Genomic DNA, 15,325 nt, shown 5'->3' on the forward strand with positions numbered 1-15,325 from the left:
AATTCAACGAGACTGTGATTACAAGAACTTGTGAAACATCCGACATGTCGGCCGACATGACGTTGCTAATGCTGACATTTGCGAAGTCATAACTTTCATATCATTTGAAACTTTATTCAGGTTATGTTTCACTTGATCTCTTTTGATATATTTCTGTCATCCAAAATCAACTTTCTCCCTTTCATATTCTCCTCTGTCCTATATACCTGAGTCTATTTCTGGTACTAAAATTATTGCTGCCAATCACACCAGATACTGTAGTTTAATTCTATGGCGATATACTGATAATAATGCAGAGTCAAATAACACGACATGGCCTCGGGTCCGGCACATCATGCAACACGGAATGTTACGACGGAAAGGCCCAACAAATTCATCTTACAGTGCATACATGTTTTACATGAAAACACATTTGTCCCATATTTGTTCTTCCATTATCCGGTCCAAGCAAATGTTAACATATGGAATTCCTTTCATTTCTATCACAACTAAATCCCTGTGTAGAAAAGGGAAATCGTTTGGTTAGCATCAGTGTCACAGCAAATGTGGCCAGGACGATGTCAATAGCTTTTCAACTCCGGTGAACTTTGCGTGAATGCACTTTACCTTGGACCTGAGTAGTGAATGTGGGACACTGTCACAAACGAATGTCGTCCTGCACTGTTTATGACGTAGTTCTAGCCTGGCATATGGTCAAGGAATTATGAAATGCATATAGTAGCCCTACCCACCGACACCTCAACGCAGTGCAATGCCGTGGACCAACGGGAAATATGTTTGCCTCGTTTACAACTATCCCCACCCATGAAAGTATCAGGCAGGACGGCTCATAAGTGCGTTTCATACTTAAACCTCCTGCTAACATGGTCCCATAGCTTTGTGCTGGTGTGAGTGGGCAAACCGTGTATAGTTACTGCTGAATCTGGTTCGTCCTCATTGCATCTTTTCACCTCGCCTATTGCTCCATCGCTTCCTCTCCGCTGAGCTGTTCTGGGCACGGTTGTTGGTTTTAGATACTCAAACTGCTTTTCAAACGTTTGCAAGGTACTAGACGATTTGGGCGTGGGTGCAGTATTGTCATCATCCACTTTCACCACTGTGAAACGGCTGGCTTGGTTCTTAGGTGGGGAAAGACTTGCTGACTTCTTTGTTTGCTCAGGCGGGTTCGGTTTCTCTTTGTCGGCATCGGGATTGCATTCTGACGTTGAGGGCTCCTCTTTGACTTTCTCCACAGTAAACCGACTGCCAGTCGACTTGGCAGAGATTTCTTCCAACTGTACTTGAGTTGCACCGAGCGTTCCCTTGCGTGGTCGGGTGACCTCCAGATATTGCTTTGTTTTTGTCGGAGTCTTTCCCCTTTGCGACTGACTTCCTTCGCTTTGATGGCTTGCACTAACAGAAGGCTGTTTAGACGACGATTTGGATGGAGGCGATGTTTCGGGAGATTTGGGTTTCAGGCGAGCATCCTCTGATACCCTGGAGATGCTGAATCTCGAACCAACAGTCCTGGATGGAGAAAGGGAGCGCTGTTTGGATGGAGATTTAGTCTTGTCTTCCTCTGGAACGGACGTAACCTGAAATCTGGAGGGACGTTTCTGATACAGTCCTTGGATGCTTTCGGGAGACGTCTCTCTCGCATCAGATGGGTGAAACAACACCACTTGAGGTTTTTGATCTCCATCTTCAGTCACCACTACACTCGGCAGCGCAGGCGCTGGTTTGTCTTGTTTCCTCGCTCTCGATGGCGAGTTCGATGAGGAGCTGGCTTTATTCTCCACACCAGCGAACACTTCGTTATTTTCACAGTCGAGTAGTTTGACTATTTCACTATTGCTGTTGGCTCTGTTGTAGTGGTGTGATTGGAAAGGACTGAAAAGGGAGGCATCGTCAGTCTGGGAGTTGTTGGGCCGCGTCGCGTCACCAGGGCCTTTCTGAATCTGCTGCAGCTGCGATTTCAGCTGCCTCGCCAGCTCCCCGCCCGTGATGGTATTCAGAGTTGTGTCATACGGCTGACTTACGCGTCTGTCGTACGCGTTGGCCATCAATGCCTGCCGCAGCTCCTCTTCGAACGTTCGCTCAACGGGAATCGACTCTTCCTCCGACGATTTCCTGAGCCGCTGAACTTGGCGCTTAACTTTCTTGATGGAGTCCCTGGTGCAGCAGATGGCGAAGATGAAGGAGAAGATCGCCGTGAAAAGCGTTGCCATGCCGATAAAAATCACCTCCTTGTGCTCGAGGATCCTGTCCCCAAGGTAAAAGGGGAGGTCGTCTGTTCATGGAAAGAAACAGAGAAGGAAATAGACTCATGATTACGCTGACACGTCAACCTCATTACTTGAGCGGGACTTTTCTCGAAGTGCACATTAGCTATAATGCCAGCAGCGGATACTTAATAATGAAAATGTACGAGGCGCACAACACATGACTATGTATGAGACCATAATGTTATGTGCACGTGGTGGGAGGGAAATAATTTTAAAAAGTGAGTATAAGGAGAGATGACAGACTTAATGAAAGTGCCGGCCGGTACAACGTTACAGTTCCTCCCTTCTATAGTTATCTGGTGCCTGAACGGTGCAGAGGGTTGACTGCGAACTCTGCCTTGCCACCTTCTTCCTCGATATAAAGGCAGAAGAAAGTTCTAGACTTTACAGGTGAGTCATCAGAATTCTTACTTATGTCTAATGCGGCGACATAAAAACATAGTTATAATGTGAGGTGCAATATTCAGAGAGCGACAAAAAGTGAATGAGGGGGAGGAGGAACAAAGGGGGGGGGGGGATCCAGAGAGAGAGAGAGAGAGAGAGAGAGAGAGAAGGAGGGGATAGAGAGGGAGAGAGTGGTAGAGAAAGTGTGTGTGTGTGTCCCCTATCAATCCAAGGAAGTACTCGGTAGATTTCACAGACAAGAGTTTGCCTAGCTTTATCTCACTATGCACGCAAGTTCATTGCAGAATGAAAAGACAAATCAGAACAGTGGATGCCCATGGCCATGATACGAAATGTACTGCAAGATCATGAAGATATTAATATCTGCTGGTGCATGACTGTGTGGAGTCTGTCCGGAAGCTTTTTCATCTACACGTATTTGCTATTGATATTCGATACCAGTGTTTAAAATAGCTACTTATACAGTAGCTTCGTTTTGTCTTTTTATTATAAACCACAGACATGAACCGCGAGATGTAACATGAACCTATAGTTGAAGACGCGGAAGTAATACCGCCGGCACCCGAATTCCACTGCCTCATGACATGCATATAGATTATTACTCTTTCCTGTGTGAGTATGGGGCTATCCCGTCCTTATGCAGTATGCTCATGACAGCATGGCCATACTTAGTATTATAATCCTTGCTTTTGCAAAGCAGGGGTCCCTGGGGTTCATCGAGAGATTTGCAATTACTGTGAAGTTGTCGGAATATGGCCGATAAGCCGTGGGCATTTGAAGTGTCATTCTACAACGTTGATTCAAGTTGACATTAAAGTACAATTCCACATAATGTTCAAGATGGCTTTAAAAAATAAAAGAGTAAAATCGGACTTGGAGTTAAAATTACAGATTTTGAAAGTATCATGTTTTCCCTGCAAAGTGGTTCCCCTGCAATTTCCCCTGCAGTGTTTTCCCTGCAACGTTGGTGCGATACCCACTAAGCAAATAACAATGGTGATGACATCATCAACTCACAGCTCTCTCGCTGGTTCGTGAATAAAAATATCATGAACTGGTCATTTAGACTGATAATTGAGCAACCCTTACAATACTATAGGGGCACTGTGGAGTAGTGGATAAGCCTCATGGGCCTGAATTCACGAAGGTGGTACAATTTGAACCATGGTTTACTTCGTGAATTCGGGCCTTGAGGTCTCGAGTTGCTATACATACGGCCTGATATCATTGATGCAATCGAATATATAACCTCCCGTACATAACGCAACCACTACCGGGTATGCTCTTCCATTGCAATACTTTCCGCGTACCTTTTGGGGTAATACTTTGCATTTTTATCGTTAACCGACTGAAATTGTTGTATCAAAGCGTTATTTCACACCACTTTTCTCTTCTTTAGAGAAAGATTTAACACTTTCTATAGGCGTACGAGAACTATGTTTTGCATGTCTTTAATGCCAACTTGCACATTGCGTGGAATTAACCTTCAGGCGCTGCCATCATTGCATCTTAAAAGTTTGCAAACATTTTCAAGAAATTGAGCCCTTGGATATTCCATATTGAGGGTGCCATCATGCACCTACGTGTCATGTACTATTACTATTACACACCAATGCATCCGGTAGTCTCGTCCGAGCTGTCGCCACAGTGATCCACCGAGTCACATCGTAGAATGGACGGGATGCACCGTCCGTTGTCGCACTGGTACGTGTCGTAGCTCAGGCACAGGGCAATGTCTACATGATGAGAGAACAAACACAATCGGTCATAATTATATCATATCAGTGGAGTACATCCTCCGTCTTCCTATTATTGATATGATCTTTCGATATGCATGCATAATCCCTGCGTGGGCAAATTGTTTTTCTTACCTAAACCCAAGACAGATCTTTTGAATCAACGCTCACAATAGCAATTCACTAAATCTTATTGAACTTTAACAATACTTCAGAGGAAGCTTGATTTACGAAGGATATTGGAATAAATTTACCGTCAAAAGGATGCATTTTGTTTGCTGTCCTCGAAGACAGATGCTAAATACAAAGCGCAGGTACAGAAAGCCGCCCTCTTTGTCACGAGGGTAAAAGTCAACCCTTCCGTGATGCTCGCCCATGCCAAATCACTGGAAAGAACTATAGCCAAGTACCCAATCAATAAAGTTGATGTACGTTCATTCAGCGTACCTGCGGGAAACATGTCTGTGAGCAAAGACACTTGGTTTCTAAGTGAACTTCCTAACAGAATTGTCATTGGTTTCGTGAGTAACGACGCCTACAATGGATCTTACGGGAAGAATCCCTTCAACTTCTCAACCTCAATTTTATCTCCGTAAGAGTGGATGGAGAAACAGTACCTCAGAAGGCGCTTCATTCCACTTTGATCCTTGTCAGTGACAGAGTAAAATTCACGCTTATCGTTTATTCACGAACATGGAATTTATATACTTAGTATAGATAGACAAGAATACGCAAAATGATATACTCTGCATGCTTTTGACCTCACACCCGACATGCCCGATGGTTGTCATATACAGCTCATTATAACAGAAAACTGCCTGCTGAAATTTATATTTCAATCAGCCCTTGAAACTACGGTACCGTCAAAGAAAACCAAAGCCCAAAGAACAATATGGATCGAGTGAAAGCAGCAACATTTTAGTAGAACGCATCAGTGAAAGATTGAGGAAAATCGGGCAATTGATGCAAAAGTTATGAGTTTTTAAGGTTTTTGGTGTTGTAATGACTGGAAAAGGAGACTACTAGAGTTCATGATGTCATGATTGTGTGGGCAACAATATAAAGAAAAGAAAAGAAGAATTCCGCAAAAATTCAGTTTTCATGAAAATTACACATTCCATCAACTTGTTACTGACATAATTATATTAAGGGTAATATCATTCCCCTGCTTTCTGAAAGAGGTTAGTCGAGGGCTCTTTCATTATGCTAGAAAAGTGAAAGTATGTTGAATTTTCTTTATATAATTTTATTTTCTTTATATTGTTTGTATTGTACATATATCATATTGTATATAATAATCTTGTCAAGCGTTCTTTAGGCAAAACTAGGAAGAATGCCTCAGATGTGTTTGGAAAGGACAAGAAAGTTAATGACTGGTTTAATCTGAAATACAACACGATGCTACCCATATGATGCGATGTCTCTTTCACTCTATATATTATAAGACAAATTGCGAATAGTATTGAAGAGTGATAAAGGATGTGTAATACCTGATTTTTTTTTCTACCACAACATTTGTCCACACAATATTTTCCACAGAGTCAGTCACGCGTGTATCTGTTTGTTTCTGATTTCATGTTTGTATCGAGTATATCTTATCTTTGCTGTAGGCCTACATGTTAAAGAGAATGGATGACGAGAATATTATAACGCATCTCTGAAAACCGTTACTTTATAGTTGTTCACGCAATAATTAGTCAGACACGGAGCGCATTCATTCATCTTATTTACGTTTTCATTCGGGCAACATTCACACTATACACTTCTAACTGTAAAATACTGCAACGTGTATTTATGTTTGTCTTTGTTTGTTCATAATTGGCAATGATTTCATTCTTGTATCGAGCGTTTTTATCTTTAATGTACAATGTACAGAATTGTTACATACGACGAGAAAACTATAGCTCGAGTTGTTTTATTTTAATATACGTATGCATGTGCTAATTATATGACAGTGATGTGAAATGATATGATATTGCAGAGGGAAATTATGATTTTAATGCATTTTATATACATTTTTGGTGTTGTGCTTGGTGGCGCCGTCTGTGGATGACCTTGAGAGGGTTCAATATTGTAGGGTTATTTAGATTTTGAGTTGTTTTCATGTACAATTTATTGAGATGACTGCAGTGTTTAAATAGTCAGGTTTGGAAGAGTTAAAATAGTTGGATGTTTATAAGGTCAAGGGAAGGCATTTGTAAGAATGATAATGATATACAATGTAATGTGAAGTATTTTTGTTTTACTTTTTTTTTTTTGGTTTTATGATACGATTCTGTATCCGTTTGTCCGGTCACATGTCATATTTTGTGTCATCTCATTCGGCTTTTTTTCCATTAACCGTGGGAAGTATTTTCAATGTAAGAACACACTGTTTTCCCTTATCTCTTGTTGATTTTTTAACTATTGAATGGTATTGAAATTTGTATAATTCAACCGGCAATAATCTTTATGTTTTCCCGCAATTAAATCAAAATTCCGTCTTCTCCTTTTTTCCAGTATTTGAATTTATATCCCTTTCCTATCCTCCCTTTTTAATGATTTACGGATTTGGTATGATAACTTATAGTATTTCCGCTTGATGTTGTGTCGATATCATATTCTGTACTTTTAGTTTTCATGCTTTCGGGCACTGAATATATTTCCCCACTTCTACATTTTCACTTCCTTCCCCTCTCTTCTCCATCTTGCCATATTCGTTCTTATATACACGTACATATCTCCTTTCCTGTTGTGCAATACTCTTATCTATCCCATTTCTTATGCTCAGGTCTGATGTGTATAATATCCTTTTTTATCTTCACGTAAGCTTATATTATCAGTGTTATTTTAATTTCATTTTTATGAGTCTGTGATGACGTAAAGCAACCGTATCAGCCTTCGAGCTGCTGGATTGTTATTTTATATCTGCACAAGAAACCACATTGAATTGAATTGAAATTGAATTGAAAAACGTGTCTAAATGTCAATGAAAACTTTTACTTTGTAACGTAAGCTATGATAGTATTTAGACTAAAATGCCACAAACAATTCTTGCACCCAGCATATTGTATCGTATAAGATAAGTCATGCCCCGCACACACACACTGTACATGTACCGTCAGCTGATAGCACATCATTCAGAATGAGAATACACTTTTAATAGGTTGTAATTCATTTGTAAAGAATGTTTAATGAACGACGAATAAATCACGCCTTAACGTTACAATTGTTTCACAGTGTTTCATTTTTGTTGTCATTTCATTAAATATACAGGCCTACACTCACTTGAAATTAATGTATAAACAATATCAATACAAAGATATATAATTGTACACAAACCAGAAATCAAACACATACATGTATAGAAACTTCAAATACGAAACACATTCAATGGACTCAAGAAATACGTAAAACATTAAGAAATATATACTAGTGAACGTGAAGCTTTAAAAACAAACAACCGTACAAAGAGTCAATCAATGTATCAATACTCGTCAATTAATATAAAGATGTGGGTATAGAATGTTACCATTCCTCCTTTCGTAATTTCATCATGTCATCATTTCATATTTTCTTCGTTTGATCATTTTTATCATTTCATGGTACTCTTCATTATTAAAGAGATTTATCTCAAATTTGTACACAATGTTGGAAAAGCAAACATGTAGACACACAAACTTATTTACGGTATTAAGTATTACAAGTGCCAAGTAGCAGTTTGCAATGATAATGATATAACTCACGCTGTCAAATTGTTCATTTGATAAAATAGATTGTTAGGGGGAAAAATCTGTCAAATATATAACATTGTACATATACTGTATATGCTTTCACCATAAATAAAATTGACAGCATAATTATTATGTAGAGGATGTAGCACGCAGGAGGAGTAATTCTGCATGAAATGCGGTCAATATTAGGGAGATGTTAATGGATTATCCTCGGGTGTCCGACGGGATATTTCCCAAACTTAATGTATACAACGGCATTCAAAAGAAAAATAGACTATCCTTCACATCAATATTTGGGTCTGATGTTTTCAAACAGAGTATCTTCCCACAGCTCTGAATGAACCCCTAACTTTTTAATTTGTTTAGCAAAAAGTAGGAGTCGTAAGCTCTGGTGTTGTATGCCAGAGCGGTATCATTGTGACTTTGCCCACTAAACAACCATTCCGTAAAATCGGACAATGTGCTTTCCCGTGGAAGGAAACATGCCTTTCGCCGACGGCACCACACACAGAGAGCGCAAGTCTCTTCACCACTATCTATGCATGATTGTACATTCCCACGTTTGCGATGGGCACTTGTGTGTAAACCCGTTTCTTGCGTGAACTCGAAATCAAGAAATATATATTTCTTTAGGCTTGTTCTCTTTCTCATTTTGATAAAAATTGCCTGGCCTGTGGTTTTCATTGTCACGTTTTTTCCTTGCTTTTTTTGTGCCTTTACAATAGTATGGACTTTGACGCGTAACGCGCAAGTAGCACATTATCAGGGCTGGCGCGGCGCCACGTTTTTAAAAGTGTGTTGGTTGGGAGGGGGCAGTTTATATTTATGGTGCCACTTCCGGGTTTCATGAGCTAACTTTAGTAACCATGGCACACAGACTTACCACGGTATGTTGCAATAATGTGTAACTTAAAGCACAGTTCAGACAGAAAATGTACGCTACATGAAGTGTATATACACATGTATATGTAATCAAATTGTTTCTACCAGAAAATTCGCCTTTCTCGACATCACAGTCTGTCGTTTGACAAGCCCGACAGGAGTTAAGACATTTTGTGATATCGAGGATCTTTGGCCACCTTGGACAATTGTGGACAAAATTTGGACTTACACAGAAATCATCTTATGGAAGAGATCACATTAAAGTGTTGATTACTTGTAAAGTACAAACACTATACACATTTGGATGGCGGACCTGCGTTTATCACAGCTTCCATGTCTCGGCCAGCAAGAACTATGAGACGATTAGGCGCTAGCACTCTTTGGAAAGCATCAAACTGACTTACATCTATAGGTCTTTGATGACATCCGTCATGGGGTTCAGTGGTTTGGAGGTACTTCTGAAATCATACCACACTTCTCGGGGCCCGAAGCATTTTGAAAGCCGTTCATTTATCAATGAGGGGACGATTTGGAGGGGGAATCCTACTGTGATGAACTAGACGGTGACAAAATATTATCTTAAGGACTGTCTTCCAAACCTGCCTCTTCGTGAGATGGGTTCGGTGTGTTTGGTATTTATATCACGCTTCCAACCTCTCTTTATTCTTTAGGGTCATGACCATTTGCGGTTTCCTGAAGTGTTCGTTTGATTTCACAGGACCACCTTGTTGTGGAGGAGATAAGCAATCGCTAATGCCCGGTATTGTCATCGTCAAAATCGTCATTGTCCGAGTAGAGCTGGAAATTAACATGAGGAAGTGGACGAACTATAGGAGAAAGTGTAAGTTTACTATAGAGATCCCGGCATATTAAGATATGTTCGTTGGATATTGAGATTGCTCTTATTTGAGAAGGTATACCGGTGGGATCACATGGTTGTTGTTCTTCTTCTGTACAATGTTACTTACAGCTGTACCCACGTTACAATCAACATCACGTTTACTTATCTCCATGTCTTGACGATTATCATTGCGATGAGCTGCTGATGATGGCACATATCGGACCAGATCACGCATACTACGTACTGCCTTGTCAACAACCTTTTGTAATTTATTGCGATGATGTCACATCGAGACTAGCTTTAAAAAAATTTCTTAGATTTTGCCTCAGTCACTATGTGTTCTGTGAACCTGATAACTCAGTCTCGTGTGTCGATTCCATTGTCTTTCTGGTTCTTAGCGCTACGTGCTACAGCCTCTATCCTCAACCCAGTGGGAAATGTAGTGGGTGAAGAGTGGCATGGAGGGTTTTACGGAGGGATGGGGTGGGATAGGACAATCTACCTGTTGTGCAACTGTCAATGGATGAAAGCGACACATTAGGCAATTGACGTCACATAATCGGTATAGGACTTTTAAACATTGGCGTCGGGGTTCTTGCGTAGTTCTTTTTCTATAGCTTTTTCTATAGCTCATGGTATGAGTCTAATACGTTGCCACGGACTCTTGAAGTGGATACGTTGAAGACGCTATATTTCCTCATCCCTCTGCTGCATGGTCGGTTACATTAAAAGGGGAAGAAGGGCGCCTGTAACGTCTTCCCGATGAGATCGGAGAAGCTCTGTGATGTTCTCTTTCTTTCCACATAAAGCTCGCCATTCTGCAGCCGGCATGGCAACACCCTGCTCCGTAGGCCTGCCCATCTCAATGTCATTGGCTCGAGTGTAACACCTCAAGTGAACAAGACTTTGTCCATTGAAACGAGAGCTCATAACCATCTTTATCCCCATCTTGTCTTTGGTAGATGGGAAACGTAGAGACCCAGCTTAGATGCGAAATCGCGCCAAGTCCTTGTCCTCCCCGTCCTGTCTCAGGTCTTCATGAGTTTTCACAGTCTTATTCACAACGTCCAGTTTTTCCGAAAGTTGTTCTAATCCGGTCCTTGTCAAAAACATCGAAGACCCCCAGCTCGTGAGAACACTATCACGTTTGTTTATTGTGCAAAGAGCTGCCCATGAAAGACGATAATACTTTATATTTTGAGTGCATGAACATTTGAGACGGTGACATGTAATTTCTCTGTAGGCGTGTATGCTAACAATACAGTTCTTGAAAACAGCACACTGCAACGATTGTCAGGAGTTAGACTTTCGGATGCGTGCCCGTGCAGCTGGTGTTGAAAAGCAATGAACTCACGACCTCTTCTATTTGTTCACGATCGTGAACTTCAATCATCTCGACAGTGTCCAAGAGGTGATAATCGATAAGCATTCCACAAGTTCTCAATGCAGTCTCGATATGCTTTGATGTGCATGGGACATCACTGGATGTTGTGATGATTTTTCCAACTATAGTTCATGGTCGGCAGCATATTTATGTGACAGTTGAAACTGTTTCCACGTCCATGGCATGATTATAACAACCGCTTCCAACCCTTCCACGTGCCTGGCCAGTCTCTGCTGTCTCTACACTAGCTCTACTTCCAATTCGTTCATCACTCGGTACTTCAAATGGACGTACGAGCGGCTATCTACCAGTTCCGGTTTCATGAAGACCACCTGAGCAATATGAAAGTAGAACCTTTCCACGCGTTGAGGATCCAGATGTTCTATCGTCTGGCGAACCGAGAGTTGCTGATCCTCCGGCATATCGCCGACTGCCTGTGGGTGATTTTGAAGATCTTGGAATACTGCATCTCCAACACCGTCAGATACTCTGTCAACATCAACAGTTCCATTTTCGACATTGCTGTCTATATCTGCGAACACAAATTGATGATTCCCGATAGATCGGTCATAGCATAAAGGTGCCAAGTTGTGTGATGCGTGCGTTAGGTTTTGCCTGTCGCATTTGTGATAGGTTGGCGAATAAAGTCTCGCTTTTCGTAAGCCGTTGCTAATGCATGCATATTGCGTCTTACAGAGTTATTAAATGACTCTTCATATGTTCTATTACCTCCCTCAATAAATCTCAAGAAGATAAGACAAGGCCATCGATAAAGAAAAATACAAAAAAAAAATGTCTTCAGGCCACAAAAAAAAAGGACTAAAGAGCGTTCAAAATAAGGCTAAGCTGTTGAATTATAGCTTCAAATTATGTTCGATTTGTTATCTCCCTCAAGAAGTCTTAAGAGGATAAGGCAAAGACGTTGAAAACTCCACTGAAGACACTCCACTGAAGGAAATGTTAAAATATCTTTAAAGAATAAGAATAAGCCGTTTAAAAACAAAGTAAAAACCGCTGGAAGAAAAAATAAAACTTCGACGAAACAAAAGACTGGAAGTATCGATTTCCTATTTCCCATCCATGGTGAAAACACCGAGCTCGTCCTGGACAAGCAGGGACATATCTAATGATGTCATGTTTGGGGGCTGTCCTACGAATATGATAGTCATGAATATGTATAAACAATGTGTATAAATTAGAATCCATACGTCATAACTACATAAATATATATATTTCATAAATCATGTTTCATGATTCGTAAGTGTGATGATTTAAGAACAAAAGAATATTATATCTAATTGTTCGATGAAAATACGAAAGTGATGACCATGAATTTGCATGAAGGCAGTCTCTTACTACCGAGGTGGAAACTGGACAAATTCTGTTGCAGTGGTAATCGTCGGAATTAACTTCCTTACCAGACACTGTAGTAAAGATCCCAGCGATGCCACGCCCACTCAGGTGACTATCTGTTGCCATGCGGACCTGGAGGTACGATCCCATGGAGACCACCTCTGATGGAGCGTCCCCGTCGCAAATCCGTCTCTTCGTGACATGAACGCCGCTCTCGTCCCGCCCCTGGATGTGGGTTATCTCCAGGTAGTCCCTGCTGCAGTTATCACCCGATCTGAGGTCAACCTCTTTCAGCTGAAAAAAAGAAGAAATTTCAGTGATAGGGGAAGGCATCATACAGCGGATTAGGTGAGATGTGTACGTGAAAAGAGTTCATGCACTTTAACATACTGGCAAAGTACGGGAGAGCATACGGGTTGAAATAAGGGCCCCATATTGCATTGAAAACGAGTGCCTCTTAATTGAAATACCGTTAATGATGTAGCTAGCCTTCAATGTAACGAACGGAATGCAAATCAAGGACTAATTCATCTTCACTAGCTCTACGGCATATGAATACTGTTCTCGAATGTATCCAGTGTCTGGTGTCAAATTAATGCTCTTACACTCCATATTCCCTTTCTGCTAATGTATAGAGACAAAAGCTTGGTCCATTATCATTTCCCTGCAAACAACCTACAGTGATACCAGTATAGTGCAGCTGATTCGCACTAGACAGGTGTCAATAATGATATCACAGAACAGCTGTCCAGTTTACATTGCACGGATCAAAATAGATTAGCTTGGCACCTTTGCCCTTTGTTCAGAACAGTGATCCACCACTCAGTAGGAAAGATGAATTACAGCTTTAGGCAGTTAGGCAGAAATGAAGCTCGAGGAGTCAAACTACTACAACAAAAAACAACAACAGCATAATTCACAAGCTCATGGGTCCTGAATGCTAAACGTTCTATTCTAACAACACATTATATGTTTACTCCTCATGAAAATGTTCAGTTAATGTTGGTAAACAATAATTGTTTTATAAGCTGTTAAAAGCATTCAATTGAAGGTATGCATATAGATTTATCTGACGTAAAATTAAAATACAGCCCTTCACAGCGTTTAACATGCCATTTTATCTTCAGTATAGGACCTGCCCTCTCTATGGAAGAGCTTTTCCTCATTTTGTGTGCAGTTTATTCTGTCAAATTACTGAAATACTTTTGGCCATTATGCAGACGCAAGCATGCCGAGCAAAGAATCGGTTAGAGTCCATAGAGTCCAGCCTGAAAAGTCATATTGACCATAGGATGGTCCGTTCGCATGCCATCTCCTCAGTGCAGTGTGTCCACCGGAGGTAGCCTGCTATATAGCTCACCTACCTGCAAGAGTACCGATCCTTCCCCGAGGGCCTGAATGGTGACGGTGCAGTTTGCGTTGGGTGGGTAGTAGAGACTCCCTTGGGACAGGATCAGGTCCCCCGCAGTGCGGATAGTCCGGCCGCAGTGATGCAACATGTACACTGCAAGTTGATTCATAAGAGAAGCATCACAAGATAAATGTTGTAATAAGATGTAATTAACCTCGTCATCTTTGTGGAGAGTAATCAAAGAAGACTGAACGTTCGTACAATAGCTAGCAGTTTCTCCATTAAAACCACAGTCTGGAGCACGCTATCCTATAATCACTCCTCTAAAATGTCATTTCATTTATGACCCATATTAATGTATTCTCCTTCTCCCTCTTTACGTGATGTTAGCAAATGAAAATTTGCACTGTCTCATTTGACCAGCGTTCAAACTCACTCTCATTCCACCAGGGTTCAATGATAGAGTAAAAAAGTTGAAGTGAGCCTGCGATAAATTAACGCTTGTCAGACTAGTCAGAGAGCGTGTATCAGCTGGATCGTGATCGGAGGAGGAAACCATCATTGGAGAGAAAGGGAAGTGCGGAATCAGGAATCATGTGAGAAACACAGGATATGACATGATAAGCGTATGACTTGGATTACGTCGAATCCATAGTATCATCGCCGCAAAATTTTAGATTGCATAGTCGAGTTCACTCCCTTAAGCAGTAGAGCGAAAACATAGCGAGTAATCCCGCTTACACATCGCAGAATCGTGGTTTGACTCGTCAGCTCGTCTTCAAAATTCTATGCCGATGTCTGCGTTGTTATAGTGACAATACCGCAGCAGCATTTGGCGGGATTTTACCGTCAAATCCAGACATTCAACGTCCGTACTAGACTTTCAATCTGAAGCTTTTTTTTTTCACAACGCACTTTTCCTCACTTTCTACCATTCTTTATGCTGCATTGACATAAGCTTCTAGGCTATTGCGATTGCACACGAATTATTCCCATATAGACCGTCTCTGCGATGCAGCGATTGAACTGAAAATATTTAGGATATGCATACTCCTTTATTCTTTGTAGATGTCAATTACAAATTGCTTGAAACCAACGATTCCAGTCTTATCCTTTAAATCAAAATTCAGTCACACTTAGTCAAATTTGCACACATGCATGCCTTCTCGGAGTATATACGGACGCTGTGACACTCTGACGCTTTGACACTCTAAGCCAAAGAACATTTCTCCGGGGCCCTGTACCAATAGTTCTCCTTCTTACATAGATTGCCATTCCTGACAGTTGCAGCTAGAATAACATGAGTGAGGCAGAAACCAATAATGGTGCACGGCTGCAATCATTGTGAGTCACAATTGCCAATTTGTATATGGAAAGAGACCCATTTTACTGACAG

At 41.1% G+C, this 15,325-nt stretch overlaps 1 protein-coding gene across 1 annotated transcript; it reads right to left on the reverse strand.

Annotated features, from left to right (window-relative positions):
• Window positions 1–689: 689 nt before the first annotated feature.
• LOC140233401 (uncharacterized) lies at window positions 690–14,077 on the reverse strand. The gene is made up of 4 exons (XM_072313508.1): window positions 13,943–14,077; window positions 12,644–12,872; window positions 4,280–4,405; window positions 690–2,269 (listed from the first exon to the last, which is right to left on the reverse strand). The coding sequence occupies exons 1-4, from the start codon at window positions 14,075–14,077 to the stop codon at window positions 828–830; spliced, it is 1,932 nt and encodes a 643-aa protein (XP_072169609.1). The 3' UTR covers window positions 690–827.
• Between the last annotated feature and the right edge of the window lie 1,248 nt (window positions 14,078–15,325).

Source organism: Diadema setosum, chromosome 9 (genome assembly GCF_964275005.1).
Source record: "Diadema setosum chromosome 9, eeDiaSeto1, whole genome shotgun sequence".
Lineage (NCBI taxonomy): Eukaryota > Metazoa > Echinodermata > Echinoidea > Diadematoida > Diadematidae > Diadema > Diadema setosum.